The sequence below is a fragment of the Myxocyprinus asiaticus genome, chromosome 8 (assembly GCF_019703515.2).
Source record: "Myxocyprinus asiaticus isolate MX2 ecotype Aquarium Trade chromosome 8, UBuf_Myxa_2, whole genome shotgun sequence".
Classification (NCBI taxonomy): domain Eukaryota; kingdom Metazoa; phylum Chordata; class Actinopteri; order Cypriniformes; family Catostomidae; genus Myxocyprinus; species Myxocyprinus asiaticus.
The window spans coordinates 1,708,476-1,733,503 of NC_059351.1; the positions used below are offsets into that span (position 1 = coordinate 1,708,476).

Here is a 25,028-nt window from a genome sequence, read left to right on the forward strand (position 1 = left end):
CTACATTTTGTCAAAAATATATTGTTCATTGTTGGTTCACGACACCTAATGCATTTAACAATTTTAACGAATGGAACCTTATTGTAAAGTGTTACCATAAATATCTGTTATAGAGTAGCCTAAGCTCTCACGACACACAAGAGCTGATCCAAAAATTCACCTGTCACATCATGCACTGCTCATGCGCTGGAGCGACACCGGCACACCACATGTGCGCATGCGCTGTAATATACCGCAGCTTGTAGCGTCGCTGGAGCGCAGGACGCGCAGTATGTCGGTGAGAGAGACACACACCTTTCCTCGGATACACACCTGCCGCACTGGGGGAAAAACTCAAACATATGTGCCTTAGATTGTAGAAGGTAAGTTCTTTAACGCTGGTTTAGTTCATCTTATTTCTATCATGTTTTGCTTTTTATTCTAATGTAATTTCAGATACTGATTTTGTTTCTTTAGTGATGCCCTCGTATGCGTATATTCTATTAACCATCCAACCGGAGACTAATGAAATGGGTTCATCTAGCCATTCTTTAAATGTTCTACTTTATGACACTAAACGATAATAGTTTTATTAAACATTACAATAAGCAATTATTTATAATACGTGTTTAAGAGCAGTACAGACTGTCGATTTTATCGTAATGCATTGATTCTGCTCTTCATGAATGGCTCTACTTAGGGTATAATCGACCCATCCTGTGTTTCTGTCTCATTAACACTCAGGTTTAATTTTGTAGCCTTTAGTGTGAGTTCTGTCACACCATTGGACGAATACATCCCTGAAGATCACAGTATTACACAGTATTCCCATGAGTCAGCTCTTCTGTCATCTGAACATGATGTTCAGACTTTAAGAAGAAGAAGATACAACAGTATCTGCTGAAAAGCCTTCAGTGCCTCCTTTATTTAACTTGTGCCATGCAGGAACATGGTCTGTAAACATTACATCATCAGAAATCCCTCATAGTCACAATAGGTGTGTAATGCCGAATGTGCTTTGACGGGAGAACTGTATAAATGTTGTGTTTAAAGTAGGGTTTTCCTGCTGTCCAGTTTCTCTTGTGCGTTCTTATGCTCTGTAGAGACCCTTGGGGCTCTTACTAGAAGTGCTTTTGTGCTGCTTTGTCACAGATTGTGATGTGCTTTATTGTAATCCTCTGAAGCCAGCTTCTTTGGGGAACCCATCCCATTTCTCATGGTGAGATGAATTGGAGACAATCCATTCATGACTTCTGGAACAAAGCTTGGGGAAAAGTTTTCCCTCAGGGTGAGGTCAATGGGGGAGGGTGGTGGTCTGTTGCCACATTTCCACGGCAACACGCCCTAAAGTAGGGGTACTCGATTGGTGGATGCACCCCCCCAAGTTACTGTCCATGGATGCATGACTTGGTTGATTACCGTGGAAACACTTCACTCCACGGTAAGCGTTATTGTTGTAGGGGTTATCTTATGTGAAGTTGCGGACTGTTCGGCTTCTGAAAGTGTAGCTTTCTTTTTTGGTGAATTATTGATGGCGTTTACGAAGTTTTATGTTTCAATTAGTGGGTCATTTTTCACTAATGAATTTTCCCCACTTTCAGTAGTGGGTAAAATATTCTTGTGTGTGCAACAAAATATGAAAGTGCATGTTTGCAAACAAGTTGACATCACAGTTTCATCCATCTTCTGTAGCCACTTGTCCTATGTAGGGTCGCAGGCCTATCCCAGCTGTCTTGGGCCGAAGGCAGGGAAACACCCTGGACAGGTGGCCAGTCCATCACAGGGCAACACACACACTCTCACTCACACCTACAGGCAATTTAGGGTCTCCAATTTACTTAACCTGCATGCCTTTTGGACTGTGTGGGAAATCAGAGCACCCAGAGGAAACCCATAGGAACACAGGGAGAACATGCAAACCCCACACAGAAAGGTTCAGTTGAGCCGGGCCTTGAACCTGAACCTCCCTAAAAACATTTTGTTCACAGACAATAAAGCACAACAGAAATACAGTGTCTGAACACAAAACAACGATATGCTCCTCATGTGGTTGTTCTGCTGAATCACAATACTTCTTAGTGGATCTAAAGGGACTAAAATCACACGTTTGCTCACACGTAAACATCAAGTGTTTGGATTTCAGCTTCTCCTCCCACCTGCCATCACGATGGCAACCAAAGTGCATCCTGTTTTCCTTGCTGATTCACTTCCTTGTATGAAAGGACACAATAAATGACATCAGAAAGCTAGTTCGTAGTAGTTCACTTATTTGTTCTGTTAATCTATATTAAGCAACTGAATGCAATTTAGTTACAGAACAAGATTTTCTTTAGGATTGATGTTTGATTTACACCACTGTGCCTTTATTTGAACTCTTTGTATGCACAGGAGCCCACTGATATTGAATTGCACACACATTTATATTTTATCACTGGCTTTTCACTGTCTACCATTACTATCAGCTCCTATGGGGACTAAACCACTTTGTTGACTTTGTAGTGACTGTGGGAGAATATTATATGGGAAAATCTTTCCTGTTTGTGGTTGAGAGCAAGCTGGGCTGTGTGTTGGCTGCTGCTGCTGGTGGCAGTATTTATTGTAATATAAGCATGCGTGTTGGTGTTTGTGGATTTTGCTGATCCTCTAGCAATCATCACATTTAATGCTTCTTAGTTATTATGAGTTTAACTAAGAAAACTTTGTTCACTTTAAAATTAGTTTGTTTAAATGCCCACCCGCCACTGTCATTGTGTATAATTATGGACTATAATTGTGGACTTTATCTTGCCCTGTACACAGTGTTGGCTGTCATTATAAAACTGGATTGGTAATTATAATTTAAATGTATTTGTTGGGGTTCTTTCTTTTTTAATTTTTTTTTTATCCCTTTTCTCCCCAATTTGGCATGTCCAATTCCCACTACTTACTAGGTCCTCGTGGTGGTGTGGTTACTCACCTCAATCTGGGTGGTGGAGGACAAGTCTCAGTTGCCTCCGCTTCTGAGACCGTCAATCTGTGCATCTTATCACGTGACTCGTTGTGCATGACACTGCGGAGACTCACAGCATGTGGAGGCTCATGCTACTCTCTGCGATCCACGCACAACTTACCACACGCCCCATTGAGAGCGAGAACCACTAATCACGACCACGAGGAGGTTACCCCATGTGACTCTACCCTCCCTAGCAACCAGGCCAATTTGGTCACTCAGTGCTGAGTCACTCAACACGCCCTGGATTCAAACTCGCGACTCCAGGGGTGGTAGTCAGCGTCAATACTTGCTGAGCTACCCAGGCCCCCTTGTTGTGGTTCTTTCTAAATATTAATTTTTTTGTTAATCTTGGACGTGATCCATAGTAGTCTGTAATGACAAATCAGTTATCAACTTAAACTAACTAGCTCACATTCAGAGACTGAGGCGAAGTCAAATGTGCAGCGTCAGTAAAGTGACTGGTATTGGCATTAGTGCAGTATCTAAATTATTAGTGCATTTCAAGTTACATCGAGTCCTTTTGCCATGACCTAAATGGTCTATTCTTGATGGCTCAGGTTTATGAAGGAACACTTATGCAAACTCTAATCGTTTTCCAGAAACCTTTTTTTTATTACAACCCAATTCCAAAAAAGTTGGGACAGTATGAAAAATGCTAATAAAAAACAAAAAAGGAAAAAAAAAGGACTGATTTCTAAATTATATTCACCCTTGAGGGGCCTGGGTAGCTCAGTGGTAAAGACACTGACTACCACCACTGGAGTTCACGAGTTCGAATCCAGGGCGTGCTGAGTGACTCCAGCCAAGTCTCCTAAGCAACCAAATTGGCCCGGTTGCTAGGGAGGGTAGAGTCACATGGAGTAACCTCCTCGTGGTCACCATAATGTGGTTCTCGCTCTCGGTGGGGAGAGTTGTGTGTGGATGCTGCGGAGAATAGCGTGAAGCCTCCACACGTGCTGCGTCTCCATGGTAACGCGCTCAACAAGCCACATGATAAGATGCATGGATTGACATCTCAGATGCGGAGGCAACTGAGATTCGTCTTCCGCCACCTGGATTGAGGCGAGTCACTACGCTACCACGAGGGCTTAGAGCGCATTGGGAATTGGGCATTCCAAATTGGGGAGAAAAATAAAATAAAATAATTATATTCACCCTTTGCTAAATTGAAAGCATTACAACTACACATTATATGATGTTAGATCAGCTGGTTTTCAAAACATTTAGCGAAGCCAAAATGTAATGTCCGCGCATGTGGACGCGGGTTCTCACGAGGTAACGTTTTCATTCTTATCATACATTACGTCTGACAATCTCTTTTTGGAGATCCTTGCTTCTCCTGTGCTGTTGTTCTTATGCTCTGTCAGTCAGTGAATGTGAGATACATAGATTTTGCTAATGTGCTGTCATACTATGTTAATTAGATCATCGTGTACCCTCCATTCACTTCTGGAACTTTGCTTCTTTGAGTTCTGAGTGGAATTCTTGAAACTCTTGGTTTTTCTGAGTTCTGCCTGATTATGTACTATGTTGTGTCCATGGCCGAGTTGTTAGGCACTTTGTTGCTGCTTGATTTACCTTCTCTAATGACCTCCTGCGATCAATAAAGATCACTAGGATGTGAGAAGCAAGCTTTCTTGTGCTGGCTGCCTACCACCTCTCAGCAGCACTTGTTCAGCTGAAATATAACTTTCATTCATAAAGGAACCAAGTTCAAGGAAGTGTTGTTGATATAGTTATACTATTATTATTAGTCTATAATTGGATGCCATGTTCGAAACCTTTTTATTTTTATTTCCTTTTCAATTACCAGGTATAAAGTTCATCTCAAAGTTACTCTCCAGATCTGAACCACCTTCTTAGTCATATAATTGTATTGTTTTAACCACCTCTCTCTCTCTGTCTTCTCTCATCCCTTCATAATATTTCTTCCTCCTGCTCTGTATTTGGGTCAAGCCTCACCCAGTCCCCCAGCTGTGGTTAAATCTGATTTAGAGAAGATTCACTGTAGTCATTAGTGGAGGAATAATGCTGCTATTACACTATACAGAGCAGCAGTGAGGAAAATCATTTAACTTAAATATTATCATTTTCACCAACAGAACTGCAATCAATGGAGGGTTATAAAGAGAGGATAATTAAAGATACACCATGTGTTGTGTTCAAAATAGCATAGTATCATACAGTGTTATTTTTCAAATAAATGTAGTAGAGGAGACCGGGACAACTTTTCATACTTTCTACTCCAGTGAATATTACAGACATGTTTTACTTGCAATTATAACAGCCTGAAATGTGCAAGAGTTTTAAAAGTGAAGAGGCAGCTTGAAATAGAGAGTATCTGCCCTTTGCAAACTATGAAATATGACAGCTAGTCGATGATAATGGAAGCCACGCATTCACTGCCATATTTACTCAACAAAATAAAGATGGTGAGTCTGTGGTTGCTAGAGATTTCCCACCATAAATCACATTAAACAGAATTGCTTTATGGTCTTGCCAATTGGTAAGTTTTCACAAACCTTCATAAAGCCAAACTCATAAACTGTCACACAGAGGGAGCACCTGTTGGTTTAGTTTTGCAGATCACATGTAATGACTGTTCAAGATGATGATACCCCTTTAAAAAGCCTTTCTAAATCAGCAACCGCTTAAAGGAATATTCCAGGTTCAATACAGGTTAAACTCAATCGACAGCATTTGTGGCATAATGTTGATTACCACAAAAATTTATTTTGACTCGTGCCTCCTTTTCTTTAAAAAAGCACAAACCTGTGTTCCAGTGAGACACTTACAATGGAAGTCAATGGGGCTAATTTTTGTAGGGTTTGAACTCGGAAATGTGACACTTATATTTTTATTAAAGCACTTACGTTCAGGAGTCATGAGTTTGAATCCAGGGTGTGTTGAGTGACTCCAGCCAGGTCTCCTAAGCAACCAAATTGGCCCGGTTGCTAGGGAGGGTAGAGTCACATGAGGTAACCTCCTGGTGGTCGTGATTAGTGGTTCTCGCTCTCAATGGGGCGTGTGGTAAGTTGTGTGTGGATCGTGGAGAGTAGCATGAGCCTCCACATGCTATGAGTCTCCGCGGTGTCATGCACAACGAGTCACGTGATAAGATGTGCGGCTTGACGGTCTCAGAAGCGGAGGCAACTGAGACTTGTCCTCCGTCACCCGGATTGAGGTGAGTAACCGCGCCATTATGAGGACCTACTAAATAGTGGGAATTGGGCATTCCAAATTGGGAGAAAAGGGGATAAAAAAAAGTACTCCTGTTAAAACTCATTTATTATTTGAGCTGTAAAGTTGTTTAAATCTTAATTTTTGCGATATTGTAGGGTTTATGGAGATACCTTGTCATGGCAATGAAGTTGTAAAATTGGCTATAACTTTACACAGACGCAGTTAGTGATTTTATCGCACTAAAATCATGTTTACACGCATATTGTTTGTCTTGTAGCTATACTTTTAAAACAGTAAGTATTTTAATGTTCATTGATTGGCCCCATTGACTTCCATTGTAAGTATCTCACCCCCAAAAATGTTTCTTTAAAGAAAAGGAGGGAAATTTATTTTTGTGATAATCAACATTACGCCACAAATGCTGTCGATTGCAGATTGAGCTTAACTTGTACTGAACCCAGAATATTCCTTTAAAACCATCATCCCCAACCAACATCATAATTTGGCATTAACTGCTTGACATGGAAAGAGCCTAAAAATGATTGTTCAAGAGTGTGTATCATTGTCATAATGTAGCTAATGACGTTACAAAATGGGTCTAAAACAGAACAGGCAGCTTTTAGGTAATTTAGGTCTTTCCGTCCGATATGAAAGCAGTTTAATTCTCGAAAGACCCTGTGTTTGTTTGGACTTTGAAATATGGCCGACTTACAGAGATGCACTGAACACTGAATCCAAAGCACAAGCACCATTGAGACATTAATACTTGAATCTCCTCAAGTATTTCTTAATCTCTGTGCATTTCGTCAAAGGTTCTTTGTTTTGATGCTGTTCATTGCACCAAATGTTCTGGAGGGATTAGATGTCTGGTGTGTGGGTTAGTGCCATGGGTCTCGTTTACCAGACATACTGGAAATCAAGCTGCAAGCTGAGCGTGTCAAACAGTGGTATCAATTAAATCAAGTGACAGGGCAAGATTTTTCCAGAAGAATCATGATATGTCTGGTTGCATATATCTTGACCTGAGACGACCATCTAAGATTGCCTCTGTTTGGTTGTGTAGACCTTAGAGCAAGCAAGTGTAATGTTTTGTCAACTAAAAATGAATGCATGAATGCACTTTTGTCCACCTCTGACAAACATCTTCTGAAGGATCACTGCATTTTGTCAAGTTTAATAAATAGATTTGTGTCACATTGTCATTCACTCATATAGAGCCTTTTAACCCATATAGACTGAGTATTCCTCTTGGACTAATTGGTCCAAATTTAGCCAAGGTTAATTACATCTTTGAGATAAACAAAAGGAAAAGTTAAAGTTTTAAATATCCTGTTTATCCTGAGAATAAACATCAAATTGAACTTGGCATACGTTTTATGCTGCCATGTTTTCTATATAAAACGACTAATTAGAAACCATGGAAAATTTTTACGAGATTTTCTAAAAATGTGTGAAGATTAATTCGCTAGAATGACAGCAAAGCATGTGTCTAATGTCCCAGGTAAAGCATGCACACACACACACACACACACACACACACACACAAATCTCTTTGTGTGTTTATTTACATGGTCCCATTCTTTCCGAAAGTGTTTTGTGATTTGTGACAAGGGTGAGTGAGCAGATTTTGAATTGTGATCAGCTCCCTGTTCTGATTAGAAAGAGTCACAGAAACTCTCACTTCTTATCAAAAAGCTAAAGTGTTTATTTAAAGTGTGCATTCTGTTTTTAACACTGTGGTATGACATGTTCTTTATGATTTGTCATATTTATTTATAAATCCTACAAACTGAAATCACTATCATTTATCCTTTAATATTTCTATTAAAAGCCAAGCTCATCTACGCTGTTAGAGTCAATTGTGCACTCTTCTTTTAGGCTTTTCTGTAGAACAGATAAAGGAATATTCCGGGTTCAGTACAAGTTAAGCTCAATCTACAGCATTTGTGGCATAATATTGATTAGCACAAAAATAAATGTTCTTTACAAAAAGCAAAATTCTGTGTTCCAGTGAGACACTTAAAATGGAAGTCAATGGGGGTCAGTCTGTAAACATTAAAATACTCATTGTTTCTAAAGTATAGCCACAAGACATAAACAATATGTGTGTTAACATGATTTTACAGTGATAAAATCACTTACTAACCACATCTGTGGAAAGTTATAGACAATTTTACAACTTCGTTGCTATGACGATGAAATGTCAGCGACCCCTGAAACTCGACAGTTGACAATTTAAACAACTTTACAGCTCAAATAATACATGAGCTTTAACAGAAGAATTAATGTAAGTGCTTTTATAAAATTATAAGCTTCACATTTCTGCTTTTTAAAAATTGGCCCCATTGACTTCCATTGTAAGTGACTCACTGGAACATAGTTTTGTGCTTTTTTAAAGAAAAGGAGGAACGAGTCGAAATGTCATTTTTGTGGTAATCAATATTACGCCACAAATGCTGTCGATTGAGCTGAACTTGTATTGAACCCGGAATATTCCTTTAATTTATTGTGAAGCATAAATGATAAATGTGTTATGTATTAACTAAATTCTATTACTATAAACACTTTAATAATAAATAAATAAATAAACAATTGCAGTAAATAAGATTTCCATATGGTAACATGGCTCTTTTTCCATTATGGTACAGAGTTTTCATATGGCAATGTTCATATTTTCTCAAATTTCCGAAAAACCACGTTAGATAACATTGATCTGTGAACAAAAACATCTGTTATCAAAAATGCAGCAAAAAAGAAGAAATGTACAAAATTGTGTTTACTTGCACAATTTGAGGAGCACGTATACTCTGCTGTAAGGATGATCCAAGAAAAAAGTAGAAAATCAAAGACAGTATCATATTACTGATTTCTTTAATGAGCTATTTTTTTTTATTTCCAATGATGCATTATGTTGTAGTTAAAAAAATAAAAATAAAAACAATTTCTAACCATAACCCTAACCCATACAAGTTAAAAAAAATAATGCAACATTTTCTATAAAAAACTTGGGCATGGTTTGCTTGATTGTTTAATCAGTCTTGGTATTTGTGACAGAAATGGTGTTTGTGTGTTATTATTATGTCTGTTTGGGATGAGAGAGAAAACTAAATGCTAGTCTAACACTATATCTTGTTTGGACAAAAAAACAAGGGAAAAAATGGTATTTGTGACAGCACCTTAGGGAAATTGTTCCACTCCATCATGCATTAAAAGGCATTCAGGATCGACAGCAATAGAATAGGCTAATATTCAATAATGTCACTTATGTTCAATGTTGTGTGTGTAACAGAATGATCGAGAACAAAATGTGAAGCATGGGACAGGAGGCCAGCCATAAAAACGATTAGGGTTTAAATCTTGTCCTAATAGCCTTGGTCTGTTCATTCTTTCAATAAGGAGTTTCTTCCATTCACATCTGTCTTTCTCATGAGTGGCTAAACCATTCTGTGTATTTTCTGTGTTCTAGAGATTTTATTAGCTTTTTTTATATACTGTAAGTATTTGTATTGAATCTATTATTGTATTGTCATAGAATGATTACCTTATTATAATATGCATCGAATGCATTTTTTTGTAGTGTTCTGTAACAGTTGTAAATGTGATGGAGGGAGTGATTTGGTTCTGCATATGTGGGTGTGTTGATGCTGTACGCTGCCACTGACATTGCAGTAAAGACACCACTGAGTGTAGACAGAATGTGTTACAGTCTGTTAACCCTTTACTCTCTTCTCTACCATCAAGAAAGAAATGAATCTTTGCTGAGATAAAAGGAGCGTACATTTAGGATCTGAACACAAGCTTTAATGAAAGACTGACTACACTGATTTTTCATATTCCTACATTGAAAATAAAATGGCTAAATAGCTATAGAAATAAAGCACTTGTCCTTACCCAGTATAAGGCAAGAACACTCCCACTTCTGCACATTAATTAATTATACATTGTAGCTCGTACTTAACTACATGGAACCAGAGTCTTCCTGTGACGTCAGTTGTCTTTTAATAAGTAAAAACCTCGAGGATTGAATGACCCTGTTAACAGGTTGCGCTTGGTGTCTTTATATCTGTTTCTAGAGCATCACCACAGCTGTGCAAACCATTAGTAACAGTTAGGGCTGACGATAATTTAGCACGTTAATTTAGTGCGAAAAATAAAGTATTAAAAAAATTACCGCGATTAATCATGCCCCCAACCCATACGTAAATTCAGTAATAAGGAATGTTGCTATATGCTGAGAAATTTAAGTTTGATGTACCGCCTTGATGTTTTTGCACATTTTTAGCAGTAGTGGGCAGTCAGTACATTTCCAGCTGTGTTATGGTGTTATAGTGGGTCTAAAATATTTGTTCACTAAATAAATAATATATCTGTGATTATAGCTTTAATTTTTTGGTCATGAGAAATATTTCCACCTAGCAGGAAATTCAAAAATAAATTATATATATATATATATATATATATATATATATATATATATATATATATATATATATGTGTGTGTGTGTGTGTGTGTGTGTGTGTGTGTGTATATATATAATATATACATACATACATAGTCTGATTTACTATATATATATATATATATATATATATATATATATATATATATATATATATATATAGTAAATCAGACTGAGTAAATCAGACTGATACTAAATATTGTATTGAACAATAAAAGTGAAGTTTGTTATAAATGCAATTATTTAAACATTTGTCTTTTCAAAACCAATTTCTTGAGCAAATAAATGAACAGAACTTTTCTGTTTCTCTGAACTCACGCTTGTCCGTCATCCATGATTTTAGTCCTTTAATCATCCCATTCCGTCAAAATGACAGATAATGATCATTTTTAGCACAACCTCTGAAAGTATCTATAAAACATGGTGCTCCTGTTCCTCAAAAACAGCTGGGCTAGGCACAAAATTATGCAGTAATCTCAAGATGCCTTTTTCAAAGTTTAAAAGTATGTTTAACTTGACACAGCATCCTAAAAATACAGTGCCTCTGACTGACGCTGAAAACTAGTGAGACACTCCGAAAGCACCCGACTGATGCATGAGTACATAGACAAACAATTAAAAATAGTGCAGACCAATCATAGGGTTATATTCAATGATATGGAAATAAAACAAACAATATTTTGACCTTTAAAGCCACTTTTTGTATCGTCTAAATGATTTACTTGTCTGCCACCACAATATACAGTATGTTCGTGATTTAATGTATTTGAAATATATGAATTATAACATTTATTATATATTATTATTTTAATAATCATTTTAATTATTATATACAAAATTATCTTTATTTGGAGGCCTTTCTCAGGAAATATGTGTGATTAATTTGATTAAAAATGTTGATCGATTGACAGCCCTAGTAACAGCACATTTTAAGGGCTCAGTTACAACCAGCTGTAATAATAATAATAATAATAATAATAATAATAATAAGTTTTATTTATATAGCCCTTTCCAAAAGCTCAAGATCACTTTACAATCAAGATACATTTTAAAGAGCACCTATTATGGTTTTTAAACATGCCTAATTTAGTTTTAAAGGTCTCATACAATAGATTTACATGCATCCAAGGTCAATAAACACTTTAATTTGCTCATAATTTAAATTGCAGCATTACCTTTTCCCCAGTGTCAAAAATGACTCGTTCAGTGATCCGATCTAAACTCCTCCTTTCAGAGAGCCTACTCTGCTCTGATTGGTCAGATGTCCCAGTCTGTTGTGATTGGTCTACCGCTTAGTGTAGTGTTTGAGGACGGGTCAAAGCTGTTCGCGAGCAGCCAATGAAGACCAGAGGCGGGTTTTAGTTATCAAATTACGTAGGTTAGTACAGGAAGTAAGTCTGGAATTACTAACGACTGGTTTCAGGTGTTCAGAATCGGTTCTTTCTTTTGGGAGTCAATAACTCCATTTGTCGTGCACTTTGATTTTTGAAACTTTGCAGAATTCTTTACATTCACAAACAGCTATATAAGACACTACATGAAAGGTCATATTTGAAAAACCATAATAGGTGCTCTTTAACAGAAGTTACAATCACAGGGGAAAAAAATATAATTCAGCAATCTGGATAGATAGGACTCTGAGAAAAGATGAGTTTTAAGCTGAGACTTGATGGAGGAGATGTTGCGGAGGCTCTGAGGCAGTGAGTTCCATAGTTTAGGTGCAATTACACTGAAGGATCTCCCACCAAAACCAAAATCTGGGGATAGCAGCAGTTTGGAATCTGAAGAACGAAGAGAACGTGCAGGTGTGTATGGATGCAGCAGATCACATAAATAACGAGGTGCCCGATCATGGAGAGCTTTGTAGGTTAAGAGAAGAATTTTGAACTTAATATGGCAAGAGACGGGCAACCAGTGAAGACTAAACAAGGTGGGAGTAATGTGTACAAACCGCTTAGTGTTTGTGAGAACTCTAGTTGCAGAGTTTTGGATATATTGTAATCAGGCAATGGTTTTAGCGGGTAGGCCAACGAAGAGGCAGTAATCAAGACATGATTTTATGAAAGCATGAATTAGTGATTCAGCATCCTTCAAACTAGTCATGCAATGTGACGTAGATGGAAGAATGCCGTTTTAGTGATGGTTCTGATGTGGGCTCCAGAAGTGAGAGATGGATCAAAAGTGATTCCCAGATTCTTAATGGTTTTGGAGGGTTTGGTCAGATTTCCATCAATATTGATACAAATGTCAATATTTTTTGTAAGTGTTTGTGGTCCAAAAATTGTGATCTTTGGTTTGTCGGCATTGAATTTGAGGAAATTGCTGTTTAACCAGATACAGATACAGGCTGTTGTTAATGAGCTGATTGCATGAATTTCATCAAAACGGATGGATGTATAAATCTGTGTGTCGTCAGCATAGCAGTGATAACTGAGACCATGACGATGGATGATCTGACTAGGTGGGAGAACGTAAATTATGAACAATAGAGGACCCAGAACAGAACCCTGGGGGATACCCTGAGTGAGAGGAGTAGTAGGGGATTTGTGTTTCTTATTTGAGATAAGTGTTGTGGCATATAGTGTCAAAAGCAGAGCTCAAATCATGCAGGATCCAAATACTGAGGGACCCAGAGTCAGCAAAGAGGAGAAGATCATTAACAACCCTCAAGAGAGCAATTACAGTACTGTGGAATAGACGAAAAACTGATTGAAAAGGGTCATAGAGATTATTGGCTGATAGATGAGATTGTAAGTGGGTAGCTACAACTTTTTCCAGGAGGTTAGGTATAAAAGGCAGGTTGGAAATAGGATGATAGTTGAGGAGGGTAGATGGATCTAAGTTGGGTAAAACTTAGATAGGAAAACTGTGTGTGTTAATGGGATAGTTCACCCAAAAATGAAAATTCTCTCATCATTTACTCACCCTCATGATATCCCAGGTGTGTTTGACTTTCTTTCTTCACCAGAACACATTTGAAGATAAATAGTAAAATATCTCAGCTCAGTAGGTCCTTAAAATGCAAGTGAATGGAGATTTCTATTTTGAAGCTCCAAAAATCACAGACAGTCAGTATAAACATCATCCAGTCGACTCCAGCGGTTAAATTAATGTCTTCTAAAGCAACACAATTGCTTTTGGTGTGAAAAAAAATTAATTTGAACTATAGTTCACTGCTTCCGGTAAGCTTTACGAGAGGGTGGAGTCCAAGCAGTCTCTCGTGTGACGTATTCACGTTGCCATGTTATAGACGTAATCTCACGTTCTCCACTCGATTGAGACATCCAGGATAATCACACAAACACACCATTGTGAGTAAAGAAACAGATAAATACAGATCTAAACCAAAACCAACTAAGATACTGTACAGCATTCCTCCTTCTCACTTGTAAACAGCGCTGCTAATCCGGCTGTGACGCACGTGCATCAGTTCTTTGTGAATACGTGAATAATAATACAAGGAGCAATGAGTTAGAGTTAAAAAATATAAAATATTTACCTTTTTCACAACAAAAGTGATCGTGTCTCTTTAGAAGACATTATTTTAACCGCTGGAGTCGTATGGATGACATTTATGCTGACTGTCTGTGATTTTTGGAGCTTCAAAAGAGAAATCTCCATTCACTTGCATTTTAAGGATCTACTGAGCGGAGATATTCTTCTATTTTTCTTCAAATGTGTTCTTCTGAAGAAAGAAAGTCAAACACACCTGTGATATCATGAGGGTGAGTAAATAATGAGAGAATTTTCATTTTTGGGTGAACTATCCCTTTAAAGGCAGTGATGTCCAGATGTCTAAAGTTTACACTTTTCCTACACATTTTCCTACATTTACACATTTCAGTCATGTCTGAACTGATCATTTCCAAAATTAAAGATACCTTTAACATATGAGTAGCCAGAAGGATCACACAGAAACATCAACGACAGGAGATAAAATGTTTTGTCTTGGTCTATGCTTTCCGAATTTCTGAACTGCCCACCAGATTCCCTTGCTTGAACGGATGTGATGTGAAAGGCACAGCATGTCCGATTTCTAGAAACATTTCAGTAGTATTACGTTAATATACTCCTAACCCTAAACCTGACCCTAACCCTAACAGTACTGATACCAAAACAGCATTCTTTCACTTATTTCTTTAATCAGATGTGACGTAAAAGGCACAGCACGTCCGAGTTTTGCAAACATTGGAGTAGTTATTACATGTATTATACTTGAAATCCAAACCCTAAAATAAACCTTAGCTCTAACAATACTCAGACCAAAACAACGTTCTTTCACTTACCCAGACGTGAACATTCGCCGCATGGTGGAGCTTGTCTGGAATTCGGCACATCGGGTCCATATTTGGATGGAAAATAATTCTGATCTAATGCGCAGATTTTCTCTTTAATCATGTTGGAGTAACAATGACTCTACAACAATATGAGATAATCCAAGTGTTAAAACATGTTATTGTTTATCATGAAATCAGGCTGTTATGACCCTCAATCTCTCTGAGACGTACAGCCTACACAATGTATTTCCTAAATGGCCATTGACTCTGACCCAAGAGTGTTGTGGCAGATTGTGATTGTCCTCTCCCAACAGACTGCGGTATATCACTCCATAAGGAGAAACACACTGGAATCACTGAGGCCCTCATTGTCTATGATACAAAAAAACCAGTTTGGAAAGAACATTATAATAGCTAAAAATGTGCTGATCAATGCAAGCTACTCACAAGGCTCTTGTAAATTATGTGTGCCTATATCAAAATAAAATAGAAGTGATATATTATGTTTTTAGGGCTTTTGTTGAATGTCTTTGGAACTCATTGTGTGAGAATGCTACTTTCGAAAGTGCAACTTTGATTGTTGGCTGGTCTTCCTGACAACCCCACTGTACTTTAAAGGTTGTGTGATGTTGGTTGCTTTGCATATTCAAATAACAGATGTGGGCATGTGTGAATGACCTGCATGGAAATTACTCCTGTTATGTAATTCAATTTTTAATGGCTGTGACATCATCCATGTGGAACTGAAATTATTAAAGGAATGTTCCGGATTCAATACAATTTTATTTATGTTTTAGGGTTTGTTGACATTACATCGTCATGGCAACGAAGTTGTAAAATTGGCTATAACTTTACACAGAAAAGTTTATTAAGTGATTTTATCACACTAAAATCATGTTTACATGCATATCGTTTATGTCTTGTGGCTATAATTTTGAAACAGTATTTTAACGTTTAAAAATTGTCCCCCGTTTACTTCCATTGTGAGTGTCTCACTGACCACGTTTACATGCACTTAGAAAAACGGTTTATTCCACTGTTTTAGCAGAAAGTGGCGTTCTGAAACGTCATGTAAACAAGAATGCTTCTACGCCGTTTAAGGGATTGAGAGAAAGTGGTTTAACACACCTAGGTTTCTCTCGGAGAACGCAGCTAAATGTGGTCATGTAAACGCTTAAGCGGCGTTCTGATGGGTGTTTGATGAGTGCGCGTGCATGGAACAGACTGGATAACAAACGTCATAGGATGGAGCTCAACAACATGTCAACACAGTGGAAAGAATTCAACATTTCTGGGAGTCCAGTGGGAAAATCATATACACTATAAACTATACCCATTTATACACACCAATGTAAAATATCAACTGTCCCTCATGTTCGCGTATGATCGTACATTGGGGAAATCCCAGAGTTTTGCATAAGAGGGAAGCCCCACTATTGCAGTGCAATTCCACTGCAGGTCGCGATAGTTTGTGAAGGAAACAAACACATCAACAACTCTGGAATATCTGGAAATAAAGCGAAGCAATGAAGAATAAAATAGCAAAGTCTTCTTTAGATCCCATGTTTGTTATTTACATAAGCGTCACAGGGAAATTACGTTGCTGTGGAGAAAGCTGCTTACTGAACGAGCCACATGTATACGGGAGTAAAGAGAATGCCACTTATACAGTGCATGTAAACGGGAATGCTGTTTTCTCGCAATAAGGAAATTGTTGATGAATTATGTTGCAAAATTATTTTGCTGTGAGACGTACAGATTCTTTGAAAATCTCTTGTGTGAATTTTCACTAGTGAAGCTTTGACTCATCTGTCATGCATTTTTACACATAGCAGGATGGCCTCAATGACTTAAGCTGAACAATAGCATTTGCCGATTTCCTACTGTGTGCTTTCCTTGAGTGTACGGCCACATCTCTTTTGATGTCTGTTACTTTCTCATTTCCTCTGTTTTTAGGATTCCATGTTCCCTCGCATGACTGCACCTCAGTAATTTTTATTTTGTGTGTTTGTCCTTCCTGCAGCTCCAAGGTTTTGAACTCTGACCTCATTGCTTTGGATGAAAGCTTGGAAGTAACAGCTCGGCATTATGGGACTGTGCAGTGGAAGTGAAGTGAAAATATGTGGGAATGTTAAGACACTGGTTTAAGGAGACTACAAAACACCTGTGTTCATCCTCCAGACATCATTGTCAAAAGAGCCAGTCGACGGTGTTGTGAAAAGTATCAATTCTACATTCTTTGTGCTGTAGTCTAATTTATCTAATTAAAAATGAGTTGCACACATATTTTGCTTGAGAAAATAATGATTATTTACAGGCCTGTAAGCTCTGTTAATGACTATAAATGAAAAATAGACACCACCTAAAATCAAGCAAAGTGGTCGCCCTGATTTGTTAGGTGTTTAACAATCGGAATCAGTAGAAAAGGGGGAGACATCTCACCATACCACCTGGCCCTCCAGGACTGGTGTCATTGCTAATGTGATGCTTGTCATGGCCAGTGTGACTGCTGCGGAGGATTCGGCAAGCGATTGTACCAGACCTATAGTGAGTCCATTGCCATTTCCTGAACCCTCTACAGCCTCCATAAATGACTCTAGCCATGGTCATGACACCAAATTCAGCCCTCCAGATGTCCCTCCACCACCACCTCCACCTCCCCCACCACCACCCCAGGCATTGGGCAACTCCCATGCTTCACGCAAGAAACGACGGGTAAGAAGCTTCTTTTGGAAAACCATTCCAGAAGAAAAGGTTCGGGGAAAACCCAATATTTGGACTCTAGCAGTGAGACAACAACAGTATCAGATTGATGTGAGGACAGTGGAGGAGCTCTTTGGCCAGCAGGAGGACATTCGAACCCAGACTGGCAGTGGACATCCTCGTGCTGGGAGATCCAGAGGTTCATTTAAAGAGAATAAAGATGAGGTAAGGCAACCTGAGCAGACAAAGATTGTTAGAAAAATCTAATTTATAATGACATTAAAGTTGGTCTATATAATGGTAAGTGTCCCTGCTGATGCTGAGCATATTACTCCTTGCAGATGTAAGATTTATTATATCATTTGAATTGATTTTTTAATGTGCTTTTCTTATTAGCATGTCTTAAGATTGCACAAGCCTGAATTCAAGCATAGACTGAATATTTCCCATAATCCACAGACTATTCCTGGTGACTAGAACATCTTAAGGAAACATTATTTTGATTATGTATCGTCTCATCTTGGTGAATCTACTTACAAAAATGTCAAAGGTATAGTTCACCCAAAAATTATAATTCTCTCATCATTTACTCACCCTCATGCCTTCTTAATCTTGTATGACTTATTTTCTTTTGTGGAACACAGATGTATGAGGTGTATTTGTACATACAATGTAAGTCATTGGGGTCCAAAACTTTCTCCAAAAACACACAAATGCAGCAAAAAAAAGTAATCCTATATAATTAGAATGGTTTAATCCATGTCTTCTAATGAGATATAACTGCTTTGGGTGAGAAACAGACTGTACACAAACTAGACACAGTGACCACGTTTACATGCATTTAAGAAAACGGTTTATTCCAGGGTTTTTGTAGAAAGCTGCATTCTGAAACGTCATGCCATTTTCCTCACGCAGTTTAAGGGATTAAGTAAAAGCGATTTAACACACCTGGGTTTCTCCCAGAGAATGCGGCTTATGTGGCAATGTAAACTCATAAGTGCTGTTGTTACAGGTTTTTGAGGAGTGCGCATATCCGTGAACAGACTGGATAACAAACGTCATAGAATGGATCACAACAACATGTCAACACAGTGGAAAGAATTAAACATTTCTGGGAGTACAGTGGGAAAAGCACATACACTATAAACTATGCCCATTCCTACACACCAGTGTAAAATATCGACTGTCCCTCACATTCGCGTATGCTCGTACATTGGGGGAATCCCAGAGTTTTATGTAAGAGGGAAGCCCCACTGTTGCAGCGCAATGCCACTACAGGTCGTGATGAAAGGTTATGGAAACAAACACAGCAACAACTCTGGAATATTTGGAAATAAAGTGAAGCAACAGAGCATAAAACAGCGATGTCTTCCTCGAATCCCATGTTTGTTATTTACACAAGTGTTGTGGGAAAATTATGTTGCTGTGGAGAAAGCTGCTTACTGATTGAGCCGCATGTAGACGGGAGTAAAGAGAACGCCGCTAACACAGCTCATGTAAACCCATACACTGATTTCGAGCCTTAAGCAGCTTTCTCGCAATAAATGGCTTTCTGGTGTCCATATAAATGTAGTCTGTGTTGCCAGGTTTGTGGTCTGGATGCCCAGTTTGGGCAATTTAAAAAATGCAGGGGCCTGGGTAGTTCAGTGGTAAATACACTGGCTACCACCCCTGGAGTTCGCTAGTTCACTAGTTCGAATACCAGGGCGTGCTGAATGACTCCAGCCAGATCTCCTAAGTCACCAAATTGGCCCGGTTGCTAGGGAGGGTAGAGTCACATGGGGTAACCTCCTCGTGATTGCTATAATGTGGTTTGTTCTCGGTGGGGCGCGTGGTGAGTTGGCGTGAAGCCGCGCTGGATGGCGTGAAACCTCCGTTGTCTCCGTGGCAACGTGCTCAACAAGCCACGTGATAAGATGCGTGGGTTGACGATCTCAGACACGGAGGCAACTGGGATTCGTCCTCTGCCACCCGGACTGAGGCGAATCACTACGCGATCACGAGGTCTTAAAAGCACATTGGGAATTGGGCATTCCAAATTGGGAGAAAAAGGGGAAAAATGCAGATGTGAGTTAAAACAATAGAGTCATGAGTTGAATTGTTTTGGGACACTTTTAAAATGTACCGTGGTTGCCAAAAGGTTGATGGTAAAAAATAGGAACTGAAAATGTAACGTTTTATTGATGTATAATTATACCTGAATTAAGGACCTGGCAACAGCACGCAGTGTCAAAGAATCACCATCTTGAAGCATGTTCTGTTTTCTAGTCTGGCCAGATGTCAAAATGTATAGTGAACAAGGACTTAAAGGGATAGTTCACCCAAAAATGAAAATTCTCTCATCATTTACTCACCCTCATGCCATCCCAGATGTGTTTGACTTTCTTTCTTCTCCAGAACACAAATGAAGATTTTTAGGAAAATATCTCAGCTCTGTTGGTTCATACAATGCAAGTGAATGGGTGACAAAATGTTAAAACTCCAAAAAGCAATAAATAACTAAAAAATAAAAGTAATCCATACCATTCCAGTGGTCTAATTAATGTCTTCTGAAGCAAAATCCTAGTTGTGTGTAAGAAATAGATCAATATTTAAAACTTTTTTTTTACTAAAAATGTTCGCTTCCGGCCAGTTGTTGTATGCACTTTCACGAGGGTGAAGATCAAGCTGCCTCTTGCGTGATGTAAACACGTTAGCATGTTGATGTCGTCGGATTCCTCAGCTGGTCTGAAATCAGCAGGGGAAAAATGTTCACTTCACACCCTAAATATTTTGAGTGGCTCAATGGGTGTATTGAGTCAGCGAGCAGCCATACCTTCAGTCGCTCAGGATCATTGACAGAAATCTGTGAAAAGTTAGTCTTTCCTCTTGCGATGATACCTGCAGATGTAATCTAATGTTTTCAGCAGGTTGAGGCATCCAGGATAAGCACACGCAAGCACCATTTTGAAAAAGAAAAAGAAACAGATTCAAATACAAATCTATAGCAAAATACAAATCTATATCCGCTTCTGTATTACAGTCCTCCTCCTCTGTTGTAAACAACACTGCACTTCTGTATAATTTCACACATCAGTTCTCAAGTGAACTTGCCAGCATGTTTTCGTCATTCGACAGGCAGCTTGAGCTCAACCCTCATGAACGTGCATAACACAGCTGGCCGGAAGCGAAAAATTGTTAGTAAAAAAGTGATTAATATTGATCTATTTTTTACACACACATACCGTTTCGATTCTGAAGACATTAATTAATCCACTGAAGTCGTATGGATTACTTATATGAAGGCTGTATGTGCTTTTTGGAGCTTCAAAGTTCTGGTCACCATTCACTTGCATTGTATGGACCTACAGAGCTGGGATATTCTTCTAAAAATCTTTATTTGTGTTCTGCAGAAGAAAAAAGTCAAACACATCTGGGATGGCATGAGGGTGAGAAAATGATGAGAGAATTTTCATTTATGCATAAACTATCCCTTTAAATTGTAGTCTGTTTCTTACGCAAAACCGATCGTATGGCCTCAGAAGACATGGATTAAACCACTCGAGTCATATGGATACTTTTATGCAGCCATTGTGTCCTTTTTGGAGCTTGAAAGTTTGGACTCCATTGACAAAAACACCACATACATTCTTCAAAAAAAACTTGTTAAGATGATAGAAATTCATACGAGTTTGAGATGGCATGATGACAGAATTATAATTTTTGGGTGAACTATCCCTTTAACATGCAAGCTAACAATACATTAATGTACTATTTGTATTGTTTATCATTTAGATAAGATTGCTTTCCACACTTCTCATTCTGAAAGCAACCTATAAAACACACCTGTTAACTCTGGTAATGTAACACTATAACGCTGTGAGGCATCTATATATTCCCAAAAATGTGGTTATCTTCTATGGTCTTCATATATTTTGTGTTTACAGTTTGCTATCATGTAGGAAGCGTGGACCACTTTACATACTGACATAAGAGAAATTTTATTAGGTGTATGCTATTAAGGTTTTCACCTTTGCGTAATACAAACATGTTGCTATTACCCAAAACATATGCTCCCTTGAGCTTGTCATTTTGTGTCTAAGCGACCAGCTGTGTTTTTGTGCTGTCTTGTGTGGTTGCCACAGGTCTGAGTAGCATTGTAATTATTCCAGAAGGCACCAAGTGCACCTGTACAGATCTAATGAAGCTGATCTATTGTTTGTCTGAGGTGATGTGGACCACATGTGGTCTCGTTTGTAATTCTAGACAACGCCCTGTTAGTCCTTTGAGTTTACGTGTGTCACAAAGTGCATGTATGAAACACACTGGCCATGTACATGTGTGTGCTAGAGATTGGCAGCTTGTGTGTGTGTTTAGTTGCTGCTAAAACGGCTCTATCGTGTTAAAGTTTTCAGTGAATGAGGCATCGTGCTGCAGAGGGCTATTTACATTTTTTGTTCATGAGTTAAACAAGGAGTGCATTGTGTTTTATACAGTTTCATACTAAAATTCATAATTATTTTTTACAGATCATATCCTTTAAGATTGTTTGGAGATTTTTTTGCATTGATTATGACATGCCTAGAAACCAGAACATTTAATTGTATTTGTTTAACTGCACTTAAAAGCCAGAGATCAACATGTGATTGTTGTATTGAAAAGAGCAGTTTTGACATTTTGACAATAGCTCATTTTGTGTTCCAGTTAGGGCAGCACAATTTGGTAAAAACTGTCGTGTTCAAAGGCTCAAAACTAGCAGGCAATGCCTGTGGTTCTGCTGTCAAGGTTGTTCACACTCATTGTCATTATATTAAATATTGGAATTTTATTTTGGACTAGTAATACATTTATGTTATAAGTAGGTCCTGTTAAACTCTGAAGCCTTTATTTTGGCAGAAAATTGATTGAAGACCTTTGATTGTCATTTGTAGTTTAAAATATGCTCCTCATCCAAATCTGAAGTGATGCTGTCATCTTCTCCTCCTTGTCTGTGCCTAGAGTTATTACATTAGATTTGTACAGTACCTTGTTGCAGACAAAAATGTGCGCATAAGGCGAATTTGAAAATGAAGTGAACATGGAGCGCTTTGCGTTCACAATGCGTGTTATAAGCAATAAGCACCGTGAATCAAACTCAGAGCGCTTCAAGAGATGGAGTTCATGTGGATCACATGCATATCGTCATTATCATTTGAATAATTGTGCAGCGATGGTGGGTAGGTCATGAGAATGTTCAGTGTAAAGCAAATGATCTGCAGAAGGTGCCATTCGGTTGAACTAACCAAATTTAGGAATGAGAACGGGTGATTTCTGCCTCAGTTTTTTAGAAAACATGCACACAAAATGTAATTTATGTGTGTCCTTCCATCCAATATAATTACCCTGCCCATTCTTCTGTTCTCCCAGATCAGCATCTTGGACTCGAAGAGAGGAATGAACATTGGAATTTTCCTCAAACAGTTCAAGAAGTAAGTTTTTCAGAAATTCCTCTGTGTCCTCCTGGGGGCTCAAGCAAAAACTTTGCATGAGTGTGCGTGCGTGTCTTTGTGTTTCAGCGCAGAAATACGATCTGGTGGTCAAAGGAAACCCAATGCTCTTGTGTAATGGTCAGTAGCTTTCATGCTCTGATTGACACATCAGTTCAAATGAGGATGTACATTCACAGTGACAAGTACAGTAGATATAGATAAAGACAGACATAAAACATACCATTAACTGATTATTAACAGAGAAGTACTCAATGGGAAATTCCAAGAGGAAAAAGCTTAAAACAAGAAAAGCTTGTGTCAAGTCTGTTATGAGGTAAAGTGAGCAGGTGGATGTGTCCTATGTAAACAGGGCTTTTGTTTGATTGTTGAATGGGTATTTCCACATCCTCAAAGACCGCGTGATTATGACTGGTCATGCAAAACGAGAAAGTGCTTTTTTGTGTGATCAGATGGTTATGTCTTTATTTTTGTTTATCTGTGATGTTTGTGTGCATTTGTCTGTGTATGTGAGTATTGGGGTCTGTGTAGACAGTATAAGGATTAGCATGTTTGTGCAAGTGAATGTATTATTAATATTATATGTAAGGGTTAATCCACGGCTAGGTGTGTGTTAAACTATTTTAATGCACAACATGGAGGCGAAGAACCAACCGACATGAAGCGGAGTGCATTCAAATCGTTTAATGCACACCTAGTCATGGATGATCCCGCTTATACCATGTTCACTTGCCAGCATTGAATAGTTACAGCTGTCATTGATTTTTACAGTGCAAAATTGTGACTGGAAGACTAACAATAATGGTTAACTTTATCTACGGGTCATTAGATCTAGAGTTCTGCCCCTTCTAAATCAGACACAGAGATAAAGTAGTGCAATAACATCACAGTTTTTTTGGAGACCAAACACTCTTTAAAAACTACGAATTTAAATACTCAATCCAGAAATAATAATAGCCACATAATGTAGAAGGTTTGGCACTCCTCAGAACATGTAATATTTAATTCCATTCTTTGTTATTTTCACAGTAATGAGGAAAAACTAGCGTTACTGATGTGAGAGTTGTAAAAGTAGCACTTACTGTATAAGACAAGAAGAAAATCATCCAAAATGCTCTAAACCTGCAAACTGTGACCTCTGAGACATCCAGATGGCATTCATTAAGGCTGCAGGATTGATTGAATTAAGAATGAAATAGCGATATGGCTACAGCAAAAGGCTGCGTGTTATGAAACCGTCGCCATCCGTTTAGTCAGTGATGTGTGATCGTGGGGCGCCCTCTAGCTGTGAGCTCTAGCAACACAAGTTAAGCAGTGCAGCAATTTTAGATGATGTTTTTCATATTATAATATAAACCGTTTTGCCTTGTCTTTCCAGACAGCTAGACATAAACCTCTCGCAACCGTGATTAAAATTGACTGGAACTACCTGTGTATTAAACAGGTTTAATGCACACATTTCAACCAATCAGAATTGAGTATTAGCATATAACAGACTATATTATACTGTATTATATTATATTATTATTTCAAATGATTGTGTATGTTTATTTCAACATTCTTACATTGTGTATGTCTTGAAATTTAATTGTGATGGTTTGCATGTCTGTCTTTCTTTGGAGCATTCACTGATGTGTCCTAAAAGGGTTCATCTCATTTATAGTCTTAGCTTTGTGGTTGCAATGTCTGGCCCAAAACTGGACCGGCTGTTTTATTCTTGTGTTTTTCTCTCTTAGGCCCAATCATGCAATAGTAGAAGATATCCGTCTGGGCAACAGTGAGCCATATGGAGCTGAACCGCTGAAAGAACTGCTCAAGCTTCTACCAGAGTCAGAGGAGGTGAGAAGAACTCTTAACCTTTCCTGTACATCATATTTATAAAGGTTGCATGGTGTATGGCCCCGTTTATGCCTGGTATTAACATATGTCATGGGTGATCCAATTACAGATGGAATTCAGCTTTGAAACA

The 25,028-nt window shown here is 38.3% G+C and overlaps 1 protein-coding gene across 1 annotated transcript in view; it reads left to right on the plus strand.

Moving 5' to 3' along the window:
• The first annotated feature begins 245 nt into the window (after positions 1–245).
• Positions 246–25,028, plus strand: part of fhdc1 (FH2 domain containing 1) — a 34,614-nt gene continuing 9,831 nt past the window's right edge. The window contains exons 1-4 of the mRNA XM_051704993.1: positions 246–362; positions 16,915–17,819; positions 22,980–23,041; positions 24,796–24,898. Of these exons, the coding sequence (XP_051560953.1) occupies positions 17,376–17,819; positions 22,980–23,041; positions 24,796–24,898 (609 nt within the window). The 5' untranslated portion in view covers positions 246–362; positions 16,915–17,375. The remainder of the gene's footprint in view (positions 363–16,914; positions 17,820–22,979; positions 23,042–24,795; positions 24,899–25,028) is intronic.